Source organism: Camelina sativa, chromosome 1, assembly GCF_030686135.1.
Source record: "Camelina sativa cultivar CO46 ecotype springtype chromosome 1, ASM3068613v1".
In the NCBI taxonomy this organism is placed as follows: domain Eukaryota; kingdom Viridiplantae; phylum Streptophyta; class Magnoliopsida; order Brassicales; family Brassicaceae; genus Camelina; species Camelina sativa.
In genome coordinates, this window is record NC_141880.1 from 18,332,463 (window position 1) to 18,348,129 (window position 15,667).

Sequence of the window (15,667 nt, forward strand, 5' to 3'; positions counted from 1 at the left end):
TGAAAAAGGGAAAAAAGCCAAAAAATACCTCATCTACTTTTTATTTGGACGTTTAATACCTAATCTTTTTTGGTTGGAAGAATAATACCCAGATTATTAAATACGTGTCATTTAATACCTCAAGAATTAAATGTTGTCATTTTCCTACTTACGATTTCTAACAAAAAATAAATTCCAGTTTTACCCCTATTCATTTCTATTATTTATTAATTTATAAATAACATTAAATTAATTTAATGTGTTTAAGTAAACAAATATAATTGTTATTAATATTTCATTATATCACTATTTATTTATTTTAATTCAAAAAATATTTATATTCCAATTTTATTTTAAAAAAAGTTTTAAGATTTCTCAATGTTTCGTGAATAATAAAAACAAATCCAATAATTATCAAACAATACCAAATCCCGTTCTGATTAATGTCCAAATTCCCAAATATACATAAACCCTAAGACTGAAATTGTGTGGGAGAAGAAAAACGACGAGAGGCTATCAATCCCTTTATCTCGACCAATCTGTTTCTTTCTTACATGTTTATTCCCTCACTCATCTATCTTTTTATTCTGTTGGATCCGACCAACGAGCCTTTGATTTTGTCGTCGGTCCAGCCGAAATCGCTCAAATCTGATCGAAGCAACAGTGTGGCGACGATGGGGCTATCTCCATCACCGATGCTTCACAAATCAATTCAAAGATTCATAGAGCTTCACAAATCAATTCTGATTTGGGTTTCAAAAATTCAGAATCTTGCAGCTGGTTAATGTTTGGGAATTGCATTGAGATTTCGTTGAATGGACAAAACAAAGTCAATAAAGATTCGAAAAAAAAAAGTTGATAATGGTTTTGAACAATCATAGTTATTCTTCTGATTAATTTATTTGAGTTTTTCTATTTTAATAAAATGTAATATTAAAAATAATTAAAGAAATAAAAAAGAAATTTGTTTTGATAAAAGAAATAAAATAGTGGTAAAATGAAATATTAACAATTACATTTTTATGCAAAAATTAAAAAATTAATTTAATGTTATTTATAAATTAATAAATAATAGAAATAAATAGGGGTAAAACTGGAATTATTTTTTGTTAAGAAATCGTTAGTAAGAAAATGACAACATTTAATTCTTGAGGTATTAAATGACACGTATTTAATAATCAGGATATTATTCTTCCAAACAAAAAAGACCAGGTATTAAACGTCCAAATAAAAACTAGATGAGGTAATTTTTGGCTTTTTTCCCGTTTGAAAAAGAAAGAAGCTGACCAAACTTTTTTATGGGAGATTAGAATTACAGGTGAAGATGATGAAGATGATGAAGATGATGGGAGATGATGAATTACAGGTGAAGATGATGAATAGTTACACTTATGCCATTTATTAAAAAACTGTAAAACCAAGGGGAAAAAAGTTTTGGAACGGGAAGTATCTTTAGTCAAGTGGTTACAGCACCACCTCTACGACCGATCTCACTGGAGTTCGACTCTAATAAGTTGCGTTACCCCGACTAGTAGGTATTGACTATCGATCAGGCCTTGTAGAGTCATCATTGATGACAAAAAAACAAGTTTTGGAATGTTTTATAAGAGAGATTTAAACACACTTACCACTGGACTACGCCAATATAATTGTAACTTTGTATATTGATATTGTATATATTTATTAAACACATGGAGTTAAAATCTAACCTGTTTATTGCTTATAACGACGGTTAAATTTCATGTACAAATCCTTTAACAAGAAAAAAATGAAATAGTTTAAAACCATATATATATATAAATAGTGTATTTTTCTTCCAACAAAAAAAGATGATGAATTAAACGTCCATAAAAAATAAATGAGGTATTTTCGGCTTTTAAGATAATAAGTTAAGATTTTTTGAATCTCTATGTATATATGGTTCCATTAATATCATAGAATTTTAAAAAAATATATATATATATATATAGGTTAATATATTAGTATATGTTGTTTAACTGAATTTTCTCCTAGAGTTTATGTCTATAAAATAATTGTTATGTTGTTTTTTCAAACTATAGCGTTGTAGTATAAAAATAACTAAAATTTTCATTAGGTTTTAAATTTCTAAATATGCATCATTAAGTTTTGATATATATAATTTTTTTATGAACCAAACATTATTTAGAAAAGAACTCGAAGGTTGGTAGCCCAAACCAGAGAAAAAAAGTTGACAAAGTAAACTGCTAAAAAGTAAAGATCTAAACGACCAAACAAGAAAGTCCGCCCTCATATTTGATGAGCGAGGGATCTTGGAAAAGGAGAAGAGAGGGAAGGCTGGACGTAGCATGTGGAAATCGTCTAGGATGTTAGAGAAGGCGGGCTAGTCCTCAGGAGCTTGAATCATCGCTACTAGTTTTGCACTGTCCGTCTCGAAGCTCTGAAAAATAACTCTGATTGCAAGGAGACACTCCATGGCCCAAAGCAAAGCCTCCAACTTTGTGTGAAGCAAGGAAGGACTTTGCTGAAAACCTCTAGCACCCAACAATAAAGTATGTGCATCGCCGTTAAAACACCACCAATCCAAAGAAGGACCCTGATCCGGATTCACCGAAATAGTTTTGATAGTCTTATAGGCTGTTAAAATACGATAATTAACACCATCTTATATAATAAAGAAGGTTTCCTTCTATATCTTTCACGAGCTTGACATGTGGCAAATAAGTATTTGTCACATGTCTAATTAATTTTTTGATTCCCAATCAAAAACCCTTCCATTAAAAATAAAACTTTTGTTAGCAATTTATGGACCTTAAATGCATACATATGAGCTACATCCAAATTTTAGACTGTAATATATGCATTTAGATGAAATCTGTTAACTAATAGTTTTGAATATACACAATGCTAAGATATAGATATGTACTGAAAAAAAAAACCCTACATTGGTTTTTAACTCTGTTGTATTTGTTATTACAATCATTTACATTTAAGTCAGATAAATTTAATCGTATAATTGGCTTAACTCTACTATATGCTATGCTTTTTTCTCCTATTACTTGTTATGGGAGATCTATTAGTGTACTTTTATTTTGTGGTGTATTTTTTTGTTGTTTACAAATTTAATCATCTAAGTTTATATAGTTTGTGTTGTTCTTACGTTATTATTTGTTGTTTCCTTTTGTAAATTACCTATTCTTTTATATAACAAATCCACGTATGTCAAAGTAAATATAACGTATTTTTTTACTTTAGTTTGGTTTTGTGTTATTTACTTAAATACTATACTTACATTAAACTCTATACAACGTTTATAAGGATTATGTTAAACTTCAAAGTTATTTTAAAAGTTATAGATGATTTAGTTTTCTTTAATTTAAAACATTTGGTTTTCGATCTTAAACATTGTTTAATTTGTCGTTGGTATTCTTATATATAAATCTTGAGAGATAAGGAACCTTTGTTATCACAAGCAAAAGTTAAAACAAGAAAGTTTGGTTCGCAAAGAGAGTTTATCCTCCAATCACGCTTGAGATTACTCTAGTTTGGTTCATATCCCTTATATGTATAAGCTTTCTCATAAAAACAAGAAAGATTATCCTCCAATTACTTGTTGCGCTTACAAAGCTCGAGAAATAATTTATTTATTTGTCCTCAATTTTTCATAGTATTTCTATTTACATACCATTGTATTTTTTTTAAATGACACCCAAAATTTAATTATCTTATTTTCTTTATAACATAATTGTATCACTTACACCCAAAATATAATTCTTTTGTTTTTTCTTTATAAATTAGTTGTATCACTTACTTACATTTTCATCAAATTTTAAGAACTCTTGATTCATTTGGTGAGATAATATAAAATTCAAATTATAATAATTTCCATATGTTAAATTATTATTATACAAGAATTTTATATATTCAAATAAAACTGAAAAATATATACTACACAAATAAAATTTAGATCCCAAATAATAATTTTACAGATAAATATTATAGATTTTGTATATAAAAATTACAGTAAAATTATTTTACTCTGCATATAGTGCAGATTGTTATTTAGAATAAAATAAACTACTAAAATGATGTTAGATTACAAATAATAAGTAACCAATATGTTTAAAGAACTTTGTGTCCCTTAATGAAGAAAATATCAAGTTCCCTCAACTCATCAAAAGTTCTAAAACCATCAAATCAAATCAGAGACACATAAAAGAAACCATATAAGTATATATACACATAAGATGGAAACAAAAATCACATAGATCATACTATCATAGTATTTCTAAGGTGACAGCCTTAAACGTAACTTGCCGAGCCGAATATACTTGAGAAAATTTTCAGATTATTTGAGTTAATCAACCAAAACACAACAAAGGTTTTTCCCAAAATCAACAATAGAGTTTTCCTCCGATTCTATACATAATATTCATGATAAAAAAGGTCGTAACGAATTTAAAAATTTCTTGTAGCCAATTTCTAACAAATAAAAAAACAACAATAGAATTAAGGGATATATGTGTTTTGCTTGAAAGCAGCAGCACCAATGGAGCCATTTTCTTTATATTATTTGCACAAAAGTATTTTTTTTCTCATACGTAAACTTGTAATTAGAAAAATCACAAATTTACAATCCAATTGATAATTTTGTAGAAATTTACTGATAGATTTATTTTTCTATCTTTTTGGAGAAGTTTGAATTGCTATCATCCAACATAACTATTTCATAAAATCGAGAAGTAACTTGATTAAACGTTTTTTCAAACTTTATATAAAAACAAAACTGTTTATGCGTTGGAGAGCTTTTAAATGACTAAAGTTCTCTTATTTTTCAGATGTGTACACCTGGAATAGAGAATTTTTTTTTTTTATTATTATTGGATGAATATGCTGAGTTGTATTAATTCTTATATTTTGATTGGTCATCCGTTTTCCATCTAACTAATTAGTACTTGTTTTAAAGAATAGTTATATATGCTGAGTTGCATTGTACGGCATCTCTTTTCCATCTAACTAATTAGTACTTGTTTTAAAGAATAGTTAAACCAACAGATCTATTCATTTTTTGAAGGAGAAAACTAGAAGCTGGTGGGATTTGTTCACTTTTGCGTACATCGATTCAATAATGAGACATGGCTCAGAGAAGCAGCTAGAATTTGAAAATCTACTTCCACTCCCACCTGATATGGATCCTTTTACATGTTGTGAGAATTTATTAAGATGCTGGCAACTTCAAGAGTGCAATAATGGCTCAAACCCATCACTATTTTGGTCTATTTCTGGTGTATATGGATGGCCATATCTTCGCCTTGGACTGTTGAAGGTACATTTGCTTATTTTCACTTTCTTGTAATCTTACTATATATTTGCTACTGAAAAATATAAACTTTTGCAGGTGTTCAATGATTGCATTGGCTTTGCAGGCCCCTTATTTCTCAACAGACTTATCAAGTATCTAGAAAAAGGTCTCCATTCTTCTTAAAGATTTTAGTAAATATGTTTACGTCTGGAATCAATGACACTGTTTCTAACTGAACAGGTTCAGAAAGTTCTCTTGGCTACACCCTCGCTATCTCCTTGGGCCTCACATCTATCTTTAAGTAAATACATTCCTAGACATAACTTTTATTCAACTCAAATGTGTAGAAATATTTATAGGCACTTCTGATATATGCTTTCTTTTTTTTGTCTTGTAGGTCCTTTCTTGATACACAATATACGTTTCGTCTTTCAAAGCTTAAACTGAAGCTAAGATCTAGTATAATGAGTGTTATCTACAGGAAGGTAAAACATGTGAAAAGAGAAAACTTGTATTGTGATTAGTGGTACTTGGTTCCTTAAATATCTTGATAGTGAACTATTTATCAAACAAGACGTTTGTATATATACAGTATGTTTTGGAACCTTTTACTTTGCTTTAGTGAGTATTCGATTCAGGATATCTAAACATCTTAGCCATGACTTCACCTTTTAAGGGGTTTGATACGATAGCTAGTAACTCGACGTATCAAACACTTTTGGTTCTTTGGTCAAGGATGTTTTGATTGAGAGATTATATTGTATATATGCAGTGTTTGTTGGTGAACACAGCGAACCGGTCAGGATTTTCTGAGGGCGAGATTCAAACATTTATGTCGGTAGATGCTGACCGCATTGTTAACTTGTGCAACAGTTTGCATGACATGTGGAGGTAACAACATCTGCCTGTGAATAATGAATTTGTTTCCTTATTGATGATCGATAGAATATCCACTCTTTCATTCTCATTCGATATATTTGTCTCAGCCTGCCTTTGCAAATTGGGATAGCTTTGTATTTTTTGTATACCCAAGTCAACTTTGCTTTTCTGTCTGGACTTGCAGTCACAATCTTGTTGATTCCAGGTACGAGCTTACATCACATTTCCTAATATATGGAGTGCCCACATTTCTCATATACATTGTTCTTTTCCTTTTTTTTCAGTCAATAAATGGATATCTGTGCTGATTGCATCTGCAACAGAGAAAATGATGAAGCTTAAAGATGAGAGGTATGAGGATATATAATATTCAAGGCCAAAAGTTTAGTTCTGTCGCTAGAAAGTTTCTTCAGTGTGATCCTATGGGGTATTTGAGTTGTGATTTCTTACATTGTAAAAGGTTTTGTTATCCGTCAGGATTAGAAAAACAGGAGAGCTCCTAACAAACATCCGCACACTTAAAATGTATGGGTGGGATAACTGGTTTGCTAATTGGTTGAAGGAAACAAGAGCCACCGAAGTGACTCACTTAGCGGTTATGTTTCCGTATTCCTCCTTTTGCTATGTAAACGGTCCTAATAGTAAGTGCTTTGTATTAACAGTTATTTTTTTCGTTTGGCTTTTCTAGACTCGGAAGTATTTAGATGCTTGGTGTGTTTTCTTTTGGGCGACAACACCAACTCTTTTTTCTCTTTCCACTTTTGGTCTCTATGCTCTGATGGGTCATCAACTTGATGCAGCAACGGTACTTATTGAATCTTTTTCTATGATATCTTCTGCTTCAAATTTGTTAAAACACTTGTTGACACTCCTGATACTTTTTTTTATTTTTTTCCAGGTTTTTACTTGTTTTGCACTGTTTAATAGCTTAATCTCTCCATTAAACTCATTTCCATGGGTCATCAATGGGCTCATTGATGTAAGCTTGTGTTTCAGTCATGTTGAGTAGCATTTTATCAACCATTTTATTTTCAGTTATATATATAATTTGTTCCCTTGTTACAGGCATTTATATCCACCAGGCGTGTGACCAAGTTCTTGTGTTGTTTGGAGCATAGAAAAGTATTTTCAATAGACTCTGGTTTGACCTCTGAAGACTTATCTGTGTTTGTGGAAGATGCATCTTGTACTTGGTCAGGTAACGTAGAAGAGGATTATAACTTGACAATAAAACATGTAAGCCTAAGAGTGCCAAAGGGATCCTTCGTTGCAGTTATCGGTGAGGTATAGCAATCATCCCCATCTTTATTAATCTTATTATCCCTTTTGTTTATTTGTAGTATCAGTCATCTGATTGAATTATGATTAACTATTTATAGTATCATTCTTTAACTATTTTTTCAGGTTGGTTCAGGTAAAACATCTTTGTTGAATTCACTATTAGGGGAAATGCAGTGTGTTCATGGATCAATTCTATTAAATGGGTCTGTGGCATACGTACCACAGGTTTGTAAACTGATAAACAAAGGTTCTATGCTTCTTTTTCTTTTTGGTTTCAACTTTCAATTATGACGAAGTCTTACATTGACCTCACTTTTCTGTAAGGTCCCATGGATTTTATCTGGAACACTACGCGAAAATATCTTATTTTGGAAGCTTTTTGACTCCAAAAGGTCTAGTAAATTTGCTTGAGCCACACATTTTATGCACTTCTACTCAAAATGTTCTGTTTTACAATCGAATGTATATATACGCAAAGTTAATCTTCCTGTTTAAACTAGGTATTTCGACACACTGAGTGCTTGTGCACTAGATGTGGATATTTCACTTATGGCTGGAGGTGACATGGCATGTATAGGCGATAAAGGAGTAAACTTATCTGGAGGGCAGAGAGCTCGGCTTGCTTTGGCCAGGTTTGATTTCTTTATATATCATGCTCTTTCACCATCCATTGATCAAGTGTTGTGTTTCTGATGATTTTGTGTGTGCATAATCAACAGGGCTATTTATCGTAGTTCAGACATGTATCTGCTTGATGATGTATTGAGTGCAGTGGATTCACAAGTAGGCTGTTGGATATTGCAAAGAGCACTTATGGGTCCTCTGTTGAACAAAAAGACTCGCGTTATGTGCACTCACAACTTGCAGGTTTCGAATCTCTCTTTACAATTGAAAATATATCACGATTCAATGTATTTGTCAGTTTCTTTGATAACCCTCCTGCAGATGTACTTAATATGATGACACCTAATTAAATTTGTTTTCTCATACCGTCGAGCTCTTTTTACTACGACAGGCGATATCTTGTGCAGATATTGTGGTTGTGATGGACAAAGGAAAAGTGAAATGGTCAGGACCTGTTACCGATATGCCTAAATCCATCTCTCCAACAGTTTCTTTAACCAATGACTTTGATATGTCATCACCAAATCACTTTACCAAACGAAAAGAACCTCTTTCTATCAAGAAAGACGATGTTGATGAAATTAGTGAAGCTGCAAATATTGTCAAATTGGAGGAAAGAAAAGAGGGCCGAGTTGAAGTAAAGGTTTATAGGTAAAGAAAATATTTGCTTAACCGTGTTCTTTTTTTTTTTTTTTTTGATTATGTATAAGTAAGTGATTGACTTAACTGTTTTTGCAGGAGCTATGCTGTGTTTTCTGGTTGGTTCATTACAATTGTAATATTGGTTTCAGCTGTTTTGATGCAAGCTTCCCGTAATGGGAATGATTTGTGGTTATGTTATTGGGTTAACAAGGCAGGAAGAGGAGTATCACATTACTCAACCTCGTTTTATTTGGTATTAAAATTCTCTGTAAAATCCCATGAAACGTAACTCTATCCTTTGTGTTATTGAGTTTAAAGTCACTACCAATCGTGCAGATGGTTCTCTGTATCTTTTGCATTATCAACTCTATGTTAACCTTGGTGAGGGCATTCTCGTTTGCATTTGGAGGATTAAAAGCAGCAGTGCGTGTTCATAATGCATTAATCAGTAACCTTATAAATGCACCTACACAGTTCTTTGATCAAACACCAAGTGGAAGAATACTAAACAGGTTAGATACAAGATTAGAAAACAATTTGGATCATGCGTCTTGTTCTTCGTCTTAATCCCAATTTTTGGTTCCTCTGTTCAGGTTTTCATCTGATCTATATACGATTGATGACTCTCTTCCGTTTATTCTCAACATTCTTCTAGCAAATTTTGTTGGCTTGTTAGGGATTATTTTAGTATTGTCTTATGTTCAGGTTTTTCCCAAACTATTCTCTCTTGTTTTTAGGTATCATTCTTTTGTTTTGGTGGAAAGGAGTTACATCAGTGTAAAATATGTATACAGGTTCTGTTCCTGCTTCTGCTTCTACCATTTTGGTATATATACAGCAAGCTTCAGGTACTTTAGCCTCTTTTAATATATTATTAGCTAATCTGATTATATAGCCATTCTGATATTATATTGGTTTTTTTTCTTAAGTGAAGAAAGAGGAGGTGTAAGTTTCTACTAAGTGAAAATTGTTTCAGTTCTTCTACAGGTCAACATCAAGAGAACTACGAAGGTTGGACAGTGTTTCACGATCACCAATATACGCATCTTTCACGGAGACACTTGATGGGTCATCAACTATCAGAGCTTTTAAGTCTGAGGTAGTTTAGGTTCTGCTTTAAAAAAGAATTTGTTGCTATGATTGAAATGAATGTCCGGTTGTGCTTCTCTGCTTTAATGCTAGTTAGATTATGCATGACAGGACCATTTCATCGCTAGGTTTATGGAGCACTTGACGTTATACCAGCGGACTTCTTACTCAGAGATAATTGTAAGCTTGTGGCTCTCCTTGCGTCTGCAGGTACATACGAATACATCTTTCCTAATGTTGTGTAGGTTTCCGTTGGGAGTTTAAGACCGTTTTCAAATATCTTTTAACAATGTTTGTTTCATGAAATGTGCTCTGCAAGAAATGAGTATGGAATTAATCTCTACAAGGTGCTGATTAGTTGAGTAAACTGGTGCAGTTGTTAGGAGCAATGATTGTCTTTTTTGTCGCCGTAATGGCTGTTATCGGCTCCCGGGGAAAGTTTCCAATCAGTTTTGGTACACCTGGATTGGTAAGGAATTGAAGTTTTCATAAATTTATAAAGTGAAAGCACTAAAATGTAATGTATGATTTGAATCACAGGTGGGATTAGCGCTCTCATATGCAGCTCCACTGGTTTCTTTGTTAGGTAGCTTTTTAACAAGTTTCACCGAAACAGAAAAGGAAATGGTTTCTGTTGAAAGGGTTCTCCAGGTAATTCTTATTAAGTAACTTCCATATGCCTAGTAGTGTTACTAATAATAATACATGAACGAACCATGCTCTCTCGCCTGTATGAAATAGTATATGGATGTGCCTCAAGAAGAAGTTTCCGGTCGCCAATCTCTCAGCGGTAAGTGGCCGGTTCAAGGGTTGGTTGAGTTTCACAATGTGACGATGAGATACATCTCAACTCTGCCTCCAGCACTCAATCACATTTCTTTTACAATCCAAGGAGGGATGCAGGTACATGTATCGCCAAGCCAAGCAATCTATAAACAGACTGTTTTTTTTTTTTTTCTGTCTCATGTAAGAACAAATTTTGTTGGTTGATCAGGTAGGAGTAATTGGAAGAACTGGAGCTGGAAAATCTTCCATCTTGAATGCCCTTGTCCGGCTTACCCCTGTTTGTAGTGGAGAGATAATGGTGGATGGAATTAACATACACCATCTTCCAATTAGAGAGCTTCGTTCTCGCTTCGCTGTTGTTCCTCAGAGCCCTTTTCTGTTTCAAGGATCACTGAGGTTACAACTACTCTTTTACTCATTTTCATATTCAATTATTGCTTTTGCAGTTTCCATGATAAAAATGTTGTGCTTCTCACAGGAATAACCTTGATCCTCTTGGGTTGAGTGAGGATTGGAGAATATGGGAGATCCTAGACAAGTGTAAAGTCAAGGCAGAGGTAGAAAGTGCAGGAGGGTTAGATTCTAATTTAAAGGAATCTGGATGTTCCTTTTCTGTCGGGCAGAGACAGCTCCTGTGCCTTGCACGTGCTCTACTCAAGTCATCAAAGATCCTATGCCTTGATGAATGCACTGCCAACATTGATGTTCACACAGCTTCCCTATTGCAGAGCACAATATCGAGCGAATGCAAAGGCGTAACCGTCATCACCATTGCTCACCGCATTTCAACTGTTCTTGATTTGGATAGCATCCTTATTCTTCATCGCGGAATCCTGGTTGAACAAGGAAACCCACAACATCTTATGCAAGATGACTCCTCAACTTTCTCAAGCTTTGTCAGAGCTTCTAAGTGAGATGTTGTTAGAATTTGTTACTTCTCTGATCTTTGCTATATAAATATGTCTTCATGATTTGATGATCTAACAACTTAAGTACCGCTGTACTTGAAAGAAAATTAAACAAAAACTGGTTTCAGCTTTAGCAGCCTTGTTTGAGTGTCATTTATATGCTCAGTATTTCATCATAAATGACTCTTCTTGGACTTCTCTAATCACAAAGAAAGAAGATAGATTCCTACACATTTCGCAATTGTTATTGTTTGTTTTTCTTCCAACAAGTTAGTTCACAAGGGATTTGTTCTTCTTTGCAACTTAAAACAGCGTTAGCCAAGAGTTTCCCAAGCCAAGCATGATAGAGTAGTCCCCTTGATCCGAGCCCTGCAAATACCCAGAATTTGCTAGACTCACCTGCTGGACCACCTATGAGCTTATCTACACATCCCAAGAGCGGCAGTGACCCACGGCTTGTGACAGGCGGCATTGCTCTCAACCCTGCCCTTGCTCCCGCAAATCTCCACTTCTCTATGTCTGGATAAACTGCACTCGCCTTCGGAAGAAGCTCGTCGAGAGCTCTTGAAGCTTCCTCTGCTGTGACATCCGATGAATAATTTCTTGATTGCCACTCCCACGTGGATCCCATGTGTAGATTACGAGATCCCTGAACTGCGAGCCATGCATCTGACAAGATCGAAGGTCCACCATCAGGGTAACCCCTGCAATAGAGAATTTTAAAGTAAACTAACCAATAAAACATGTTGCTGGGCTAGACGTAGCAATGCGAGTACATCAACACTTTATGTTAAATGAAGGGTCCCACACTTAACAAAAACCTCAGTCCTACCAGAAGTGTAATATAGAATGAGGATGTAAAATTTAGTATTGGGGAAATGAAATAGCAGTATTGAAAGAAAATACTAGGAATGGCCAATTTTATGGGGTCAAGGTCTCTATATGTTTAGAGGTATTGAGCAGAAAGAAGAAAAACCTGGCACTCTCGGGTAACTGCAAATGAGTAATGACACCTCGGCAAGTCCTTAAAGGTAGCTTTCCAATAAGCCCTGGAAGAAAGTCTATCTTGGATCCAAGACATATTACTACTGAATCATATTCTCCTACACATAACAACAACAACAAAGCTGTAATGAGAACCAAAGAGAAAAGGCGTGGATACTCTTCTCTTGGAATGTTAATAGCTATCTACTCTTAAATGCTCATAGACTCATATGATGCTTTCAGACCAGATTTTTATCTACAACCAAGTTTTATCACATCAGTTTTAAAGGATGTTTCCACAAAGCTTATGCGAGTGCAAGAGTTAACCCAAAATATAAGAATCTAGTTCAAATGATGTGAAACCTAAGAAAATCACATCACTCACCTTCAAGTTCGAACACATCATCTATATATTTTTTCACCAAAGTTACGTTTTTCCTTCCAAGTGATGCCTCCGCTGAGTTCTGGCATGCTAGAAAGAGTGCCTGCAGAAGGGGTCGGTAAAAGCTTTGTTGCTAACATACATATAAAAAATTCAAAATGTGTTGTTTTATGTCTGTTAACCTGGAGATATCGCTGCGGATTAACATTCATAGCTTCTGGAAAATAGAAGGCACAGTTCAAAGGCAGGCATAGATTGGGGACAAGATTTTGTGCACCATCTTTGTCAATAGTCTCTACTACACAGCTAGCAAGGCAGTTTCGAGCATTCTAATGGCAGAAGTAATAAACAGTAAAACTACGGGTTTAGTTTAAAATATCTCTAGAGTATCTAAGTCAAGTTCAAACTTACATCACTCATTAAATCTAAAGTCTTGGCATTTGTTGCTGGTCTCAAGATTCCCCTGCAGCAAGAAGAAGAACTTCGTCAGTCTTGAGTTTTACTTATTACAAAAACCCATATCCTCAGGAAAAAATCAAGTGTTTTATTGAGAGAGTGTGTATACCTTCTTCGAACCAAAAAATTTCCGAAACTCTTATTAGAGTCTCCCTTCTCAGCATATGGGTAACAGGGAGAAGAAGCCGCTGTCTCGGCAACATTTAAGAGCTCTAAACATTCTCTCCAACACTCAGCACCATGCCAAAGTAGCTTGCCTGCATGAAGTAAAAACCTCTATGAAACTAAACATTACAGTAAAGTATAACCTCTTCCGACTAAATCTCAGAGAACGGTCAATCACAAAAAGGGGGCAACTTGATCTACCTTTAGGGGAATAAGGGTGGAGTAGCCCTCCAGAGACTCCAGAAGCTCCACCTCCGATGCCAATTTCATCATATACATCAACACTTATTCTCAGCTCCTGTGGACACTCCTGCAGAAAAAAAAAACAAAAAAAAAACAAAAAAAAATTGTTAATGATTCGCCAAAATGTTAAATCCCGAAGCAGATTTCTCTCAACACAATCACAATCACAAAATGAAATTGTAACCTTAAGCAGGTGCCACGCAACAGAGATTCCAGCAAAACCCGCACCAAGCACGGCGTACCTTAATTGAATAAAATTAAAAAAAAAAAAAAAAAAAAAAAAAAAAAAAAAAAAAAACCTAAAAAGTTACAATGCGAAAGGAGAGAAAGGTGTGAGAAAAAGAGCAGAGTTAACCTAAGAGGAGGACGGCTGGGAATAGAAAGAGACGCCGAATAAGAATAAGAAGAAGAGGCGAAACAACGGGGAAACTCAGAGAAGCCTGGCCAGACCGAGAGAGAAAAAGTGTGAAAAACAGCATTGGTCATTGTGTTACACGACAATGCCTTTGGTACTAATGGCCGTTCAAACAGTTATTTTACCATACTTAAACAAACCTTACCCATGCCTGCGAGCTTTGTTCAACTTCAAACGATTCAGTTCGGTTTGGATAGTCGGTCTTTTTCGTAATTCAGTTGGGGTGTAATTAGGGATATTTTTTTTTTTTTTTTTTTTGGACAACGGGTGTAATTAGGGATGTTAAAAAGGGTTTTTAAGCCCGGTTCAGTCCTGGCCCTGTATACATTAAGCCCTTTAAAATCTTGAGTATAAAAAAAGCCCTGTAAAATTAATATTAAAACTCAAATCCAAAAGTTCTAAAAATTCAAAAACTCATCAATATCCAAAACTCATGTTATGTAAAACAGTTCTAGAAATTCAAAACTCAAATTTACTTCAAATAAAAAAAAATCATAATCTGTTTATTATCAATATCCAAAAGAAATCATTCATCTCCATCTCCATGTAATCATTTTCAGTATTTAGTATTGCAATTCTTTCTAATGACTGCAAATCCATACTGCATCAACGTAAAATACAATCAATTTTTGTAATACAAATATGAGATCAAAGTAAAATTGCAATCAAATTTTGTAATCCATACTGCATCAACGTTAATGTTTGGAAGCGAGACACTGATGTTACATCATCATCATATTAAAACTAGCTAATGCAATTATAAGCGAGACACTGATGTTATAAATATGATTCATATACATCGAACGAACACCAAACAGAGAAAAAAAGAAGAAGTCGACATAAACATCACAATCACTTATTCATTATGAGCTAAAGAATAATCAAATACATATTGCAAATTTGATATGACCGAAACCTTTAAGAGAATATAACTCCAAATTGCAATATCATCTCAAATCTCAATTATAAAGCCACTAATTGATACATAAGGAAGCAACTGAGTTTTACAAACTATGGAGCTAGCAAGAATAATGAAACCATGACAATATGATGCCTTGCTCACTTTCAGCAAACAGTCTAAAATCTAAATTGATAAAGGGAAAAATAGATTGAATCTTACTGAAAGCCAATTTGAGGTTGAAGAGATTGTGAAACCAGCGAGAATGAGAACCAGCGAATCGTCTCTGGCGGCTAGAGAGAAGAAGAGAAGAACCGAGATAGAAAAAAGAAAATTTTGATTCAGAGACGATTCTTAGCAAGCTATATCAAATATGTGTATGCTTGACTGTTGGAGTTCGTTCGAAGGTGCAAAGTTCGGTGGTTGCCAGGAGTCACAGAAATTTCGGATGTACAGAGATAGGTATCGAAATTGTGTTGTTTTTTTCTAGGTCCTCAAAGCAAAGTAAGTTTGTCCTATGTCGTCTGATATTACACCGTGTAATGTAACCCAACAAATTTGGTTTGGATCGGTACAGTTATTAGTTGATTCAGAGAAACCGGTTTGACTTTTAACCACTGGTGTACGTGCAGCCACAGACTTCTCAGCATTAACC

At 34.1% G+C, this 15,667-nt stretch overlaps 2 protein-coding genes across 5 annotated transcripts; one reads left to right on the forward strand and one right to left on the reverse strand.

The window, feature by feature from the left end:
* Window positions 1-1,303: 1,303 nt before the first annotated feature.
* On the forward strand, window positions 1,304-11,608 carry LOC104773269 (ABC transporter C family member 13-like). Its single transcript, XM_087512208.1, has 28 exons — window positions 1,304-1,345; window positions 5,033-5,284; window positions 5,357-5,426; window positions 5,501-5,561; window positions 5,658-5,745; window positions 6,033-6,151; window positions 6,247-6,344; window positions 6,424-6,490; window positions 6,617-6,734; window positions 6,828-6,944; window positions 7,038-7,118; window positions 7,205-7,423; window positions 7,544-7,645; window positions 7,745-7,812; window positions 7,921-8,052; window positions 8,140-8,287; window positions 8,436-8,695; window positions 8,783-8,939; window positions 9,023-9,198; window positions 9,280-9,391; window positions 9,481-9,534; window positions 9,663-9,785; window positions 9,887-9,985; window positions 10,152-10,244; window positions 10,316-10,426; window positions 10,517-10,678; window positions 10,770-10,957; window positions 11,040-11,608. The coding sequence occupies exons 1-28, from the start codon at window positions 1,304-1,306 to the stop codon at window positions 11,473-11,475; spliced, it is 3,753 nt and encodes a 1,250-aa protein (XP_087368334.1). The 3' UTR covers window positions 11,476-11,608.
* LOC109124688 (uncharacterized) lies at window positions 11,577-15,541 on the reverse strand. Of its 4 annotated transcripts, none has more exons than XM_087460753.1 (11): window positions 15,235-15,541; window positions 14,260-14,432; window positions 14,055-14,139; window positions 13,884-13,941; window positions 13,658-13,766; window positions 13,401-13,548; window positions 13,247-13,298; window positions 13,018-13,164; window positions 12,839-12,938; window positions 12,446-12,572; window positions 11,577-12,173 (listed from the first exon to the last, which is right to left on the reverse strand). In XM_087460753.1, the coding sequence occupies exons 2-11, from the start codon at window positions 14,261-14,263 to the stop codon at window positions 11,714-11,716; spliced, it is 1,290 nt and encodes a 429-aa protein (XP_087316879.1). In that variant the 5' UTR covers window positions 14,264-14,432; window positions 15,235-15,541; the 3' UTR covers window positions 11,577-11,713. The 4 variants fall into 4 exon arrangements, with proteins under 4 accessions (XP_087316879.1, XP_087316882.1, XP_087316877.1 ...); XM_087460756.1 differs by having other exon boundaries at window positions 14,255-14,432; window positions 15,235-15,508; XM_087460751.1 differs by lacking the exons at window positions 14,260-14,432; window positions 15,235-15,541 and having other exon boundaries at window positions 14,055-14,237.
* Between the last annotated feature and the right edge of the window lie 126 nt (window positions 15,542-15,667).

What these genes read in the sequence shown, in the direction of transcription:
- LOC109124688 (XM_087460751.1), bottom strand. Translation starts at nt 14,185, where the DNA reads ATGACCAATGCTGTTTTTCACACTTTTTCTCTCTCGGTCTGGCCAGGC. An exon ending in ATCCGCAGCGATATCTCCAG is followed by an intron (nt 12,939 to 13,017) that starts GTTAACAGACAT and finishes CCCCTTCTGCAG; the next exon opens with GCACTCTTTCTAGCATGCCA. An exon ending in CAGTTACCCGAGAGTGCCAG is followed by an intron (nt 12,174 to 12,445) that starts GTTTTTCTTCTT and finishes TCTCTATTGCAG; the next exon opens with GGGTTACCCTGATGGTGGAC.
- LOC104773269 (XM_087512208.1), top strand. Translation starts at nt 1,304, where the DNA reads ATGATGAAGATGATGAAGATGATGGGAGATGATGAATTACAG. An exon ending in TCATCAATGGGCTCATTGAT is followed by an intron (nt 7,119 to 7,204) that starts GTAAGCTTGTGT and finishes CCCTTGTTACAG; the next exon opens with GCATTTATATCCACCAGGCG. An exon ending in CAATCCAAGGAGGGATGCAG is followed by an intron (nt 10,679 to 10,769) that starts GTACATGTATCG and finishes TTGGTTGATCAG; the next exon opens with GTAGGAGTAATTGGAAGAAC.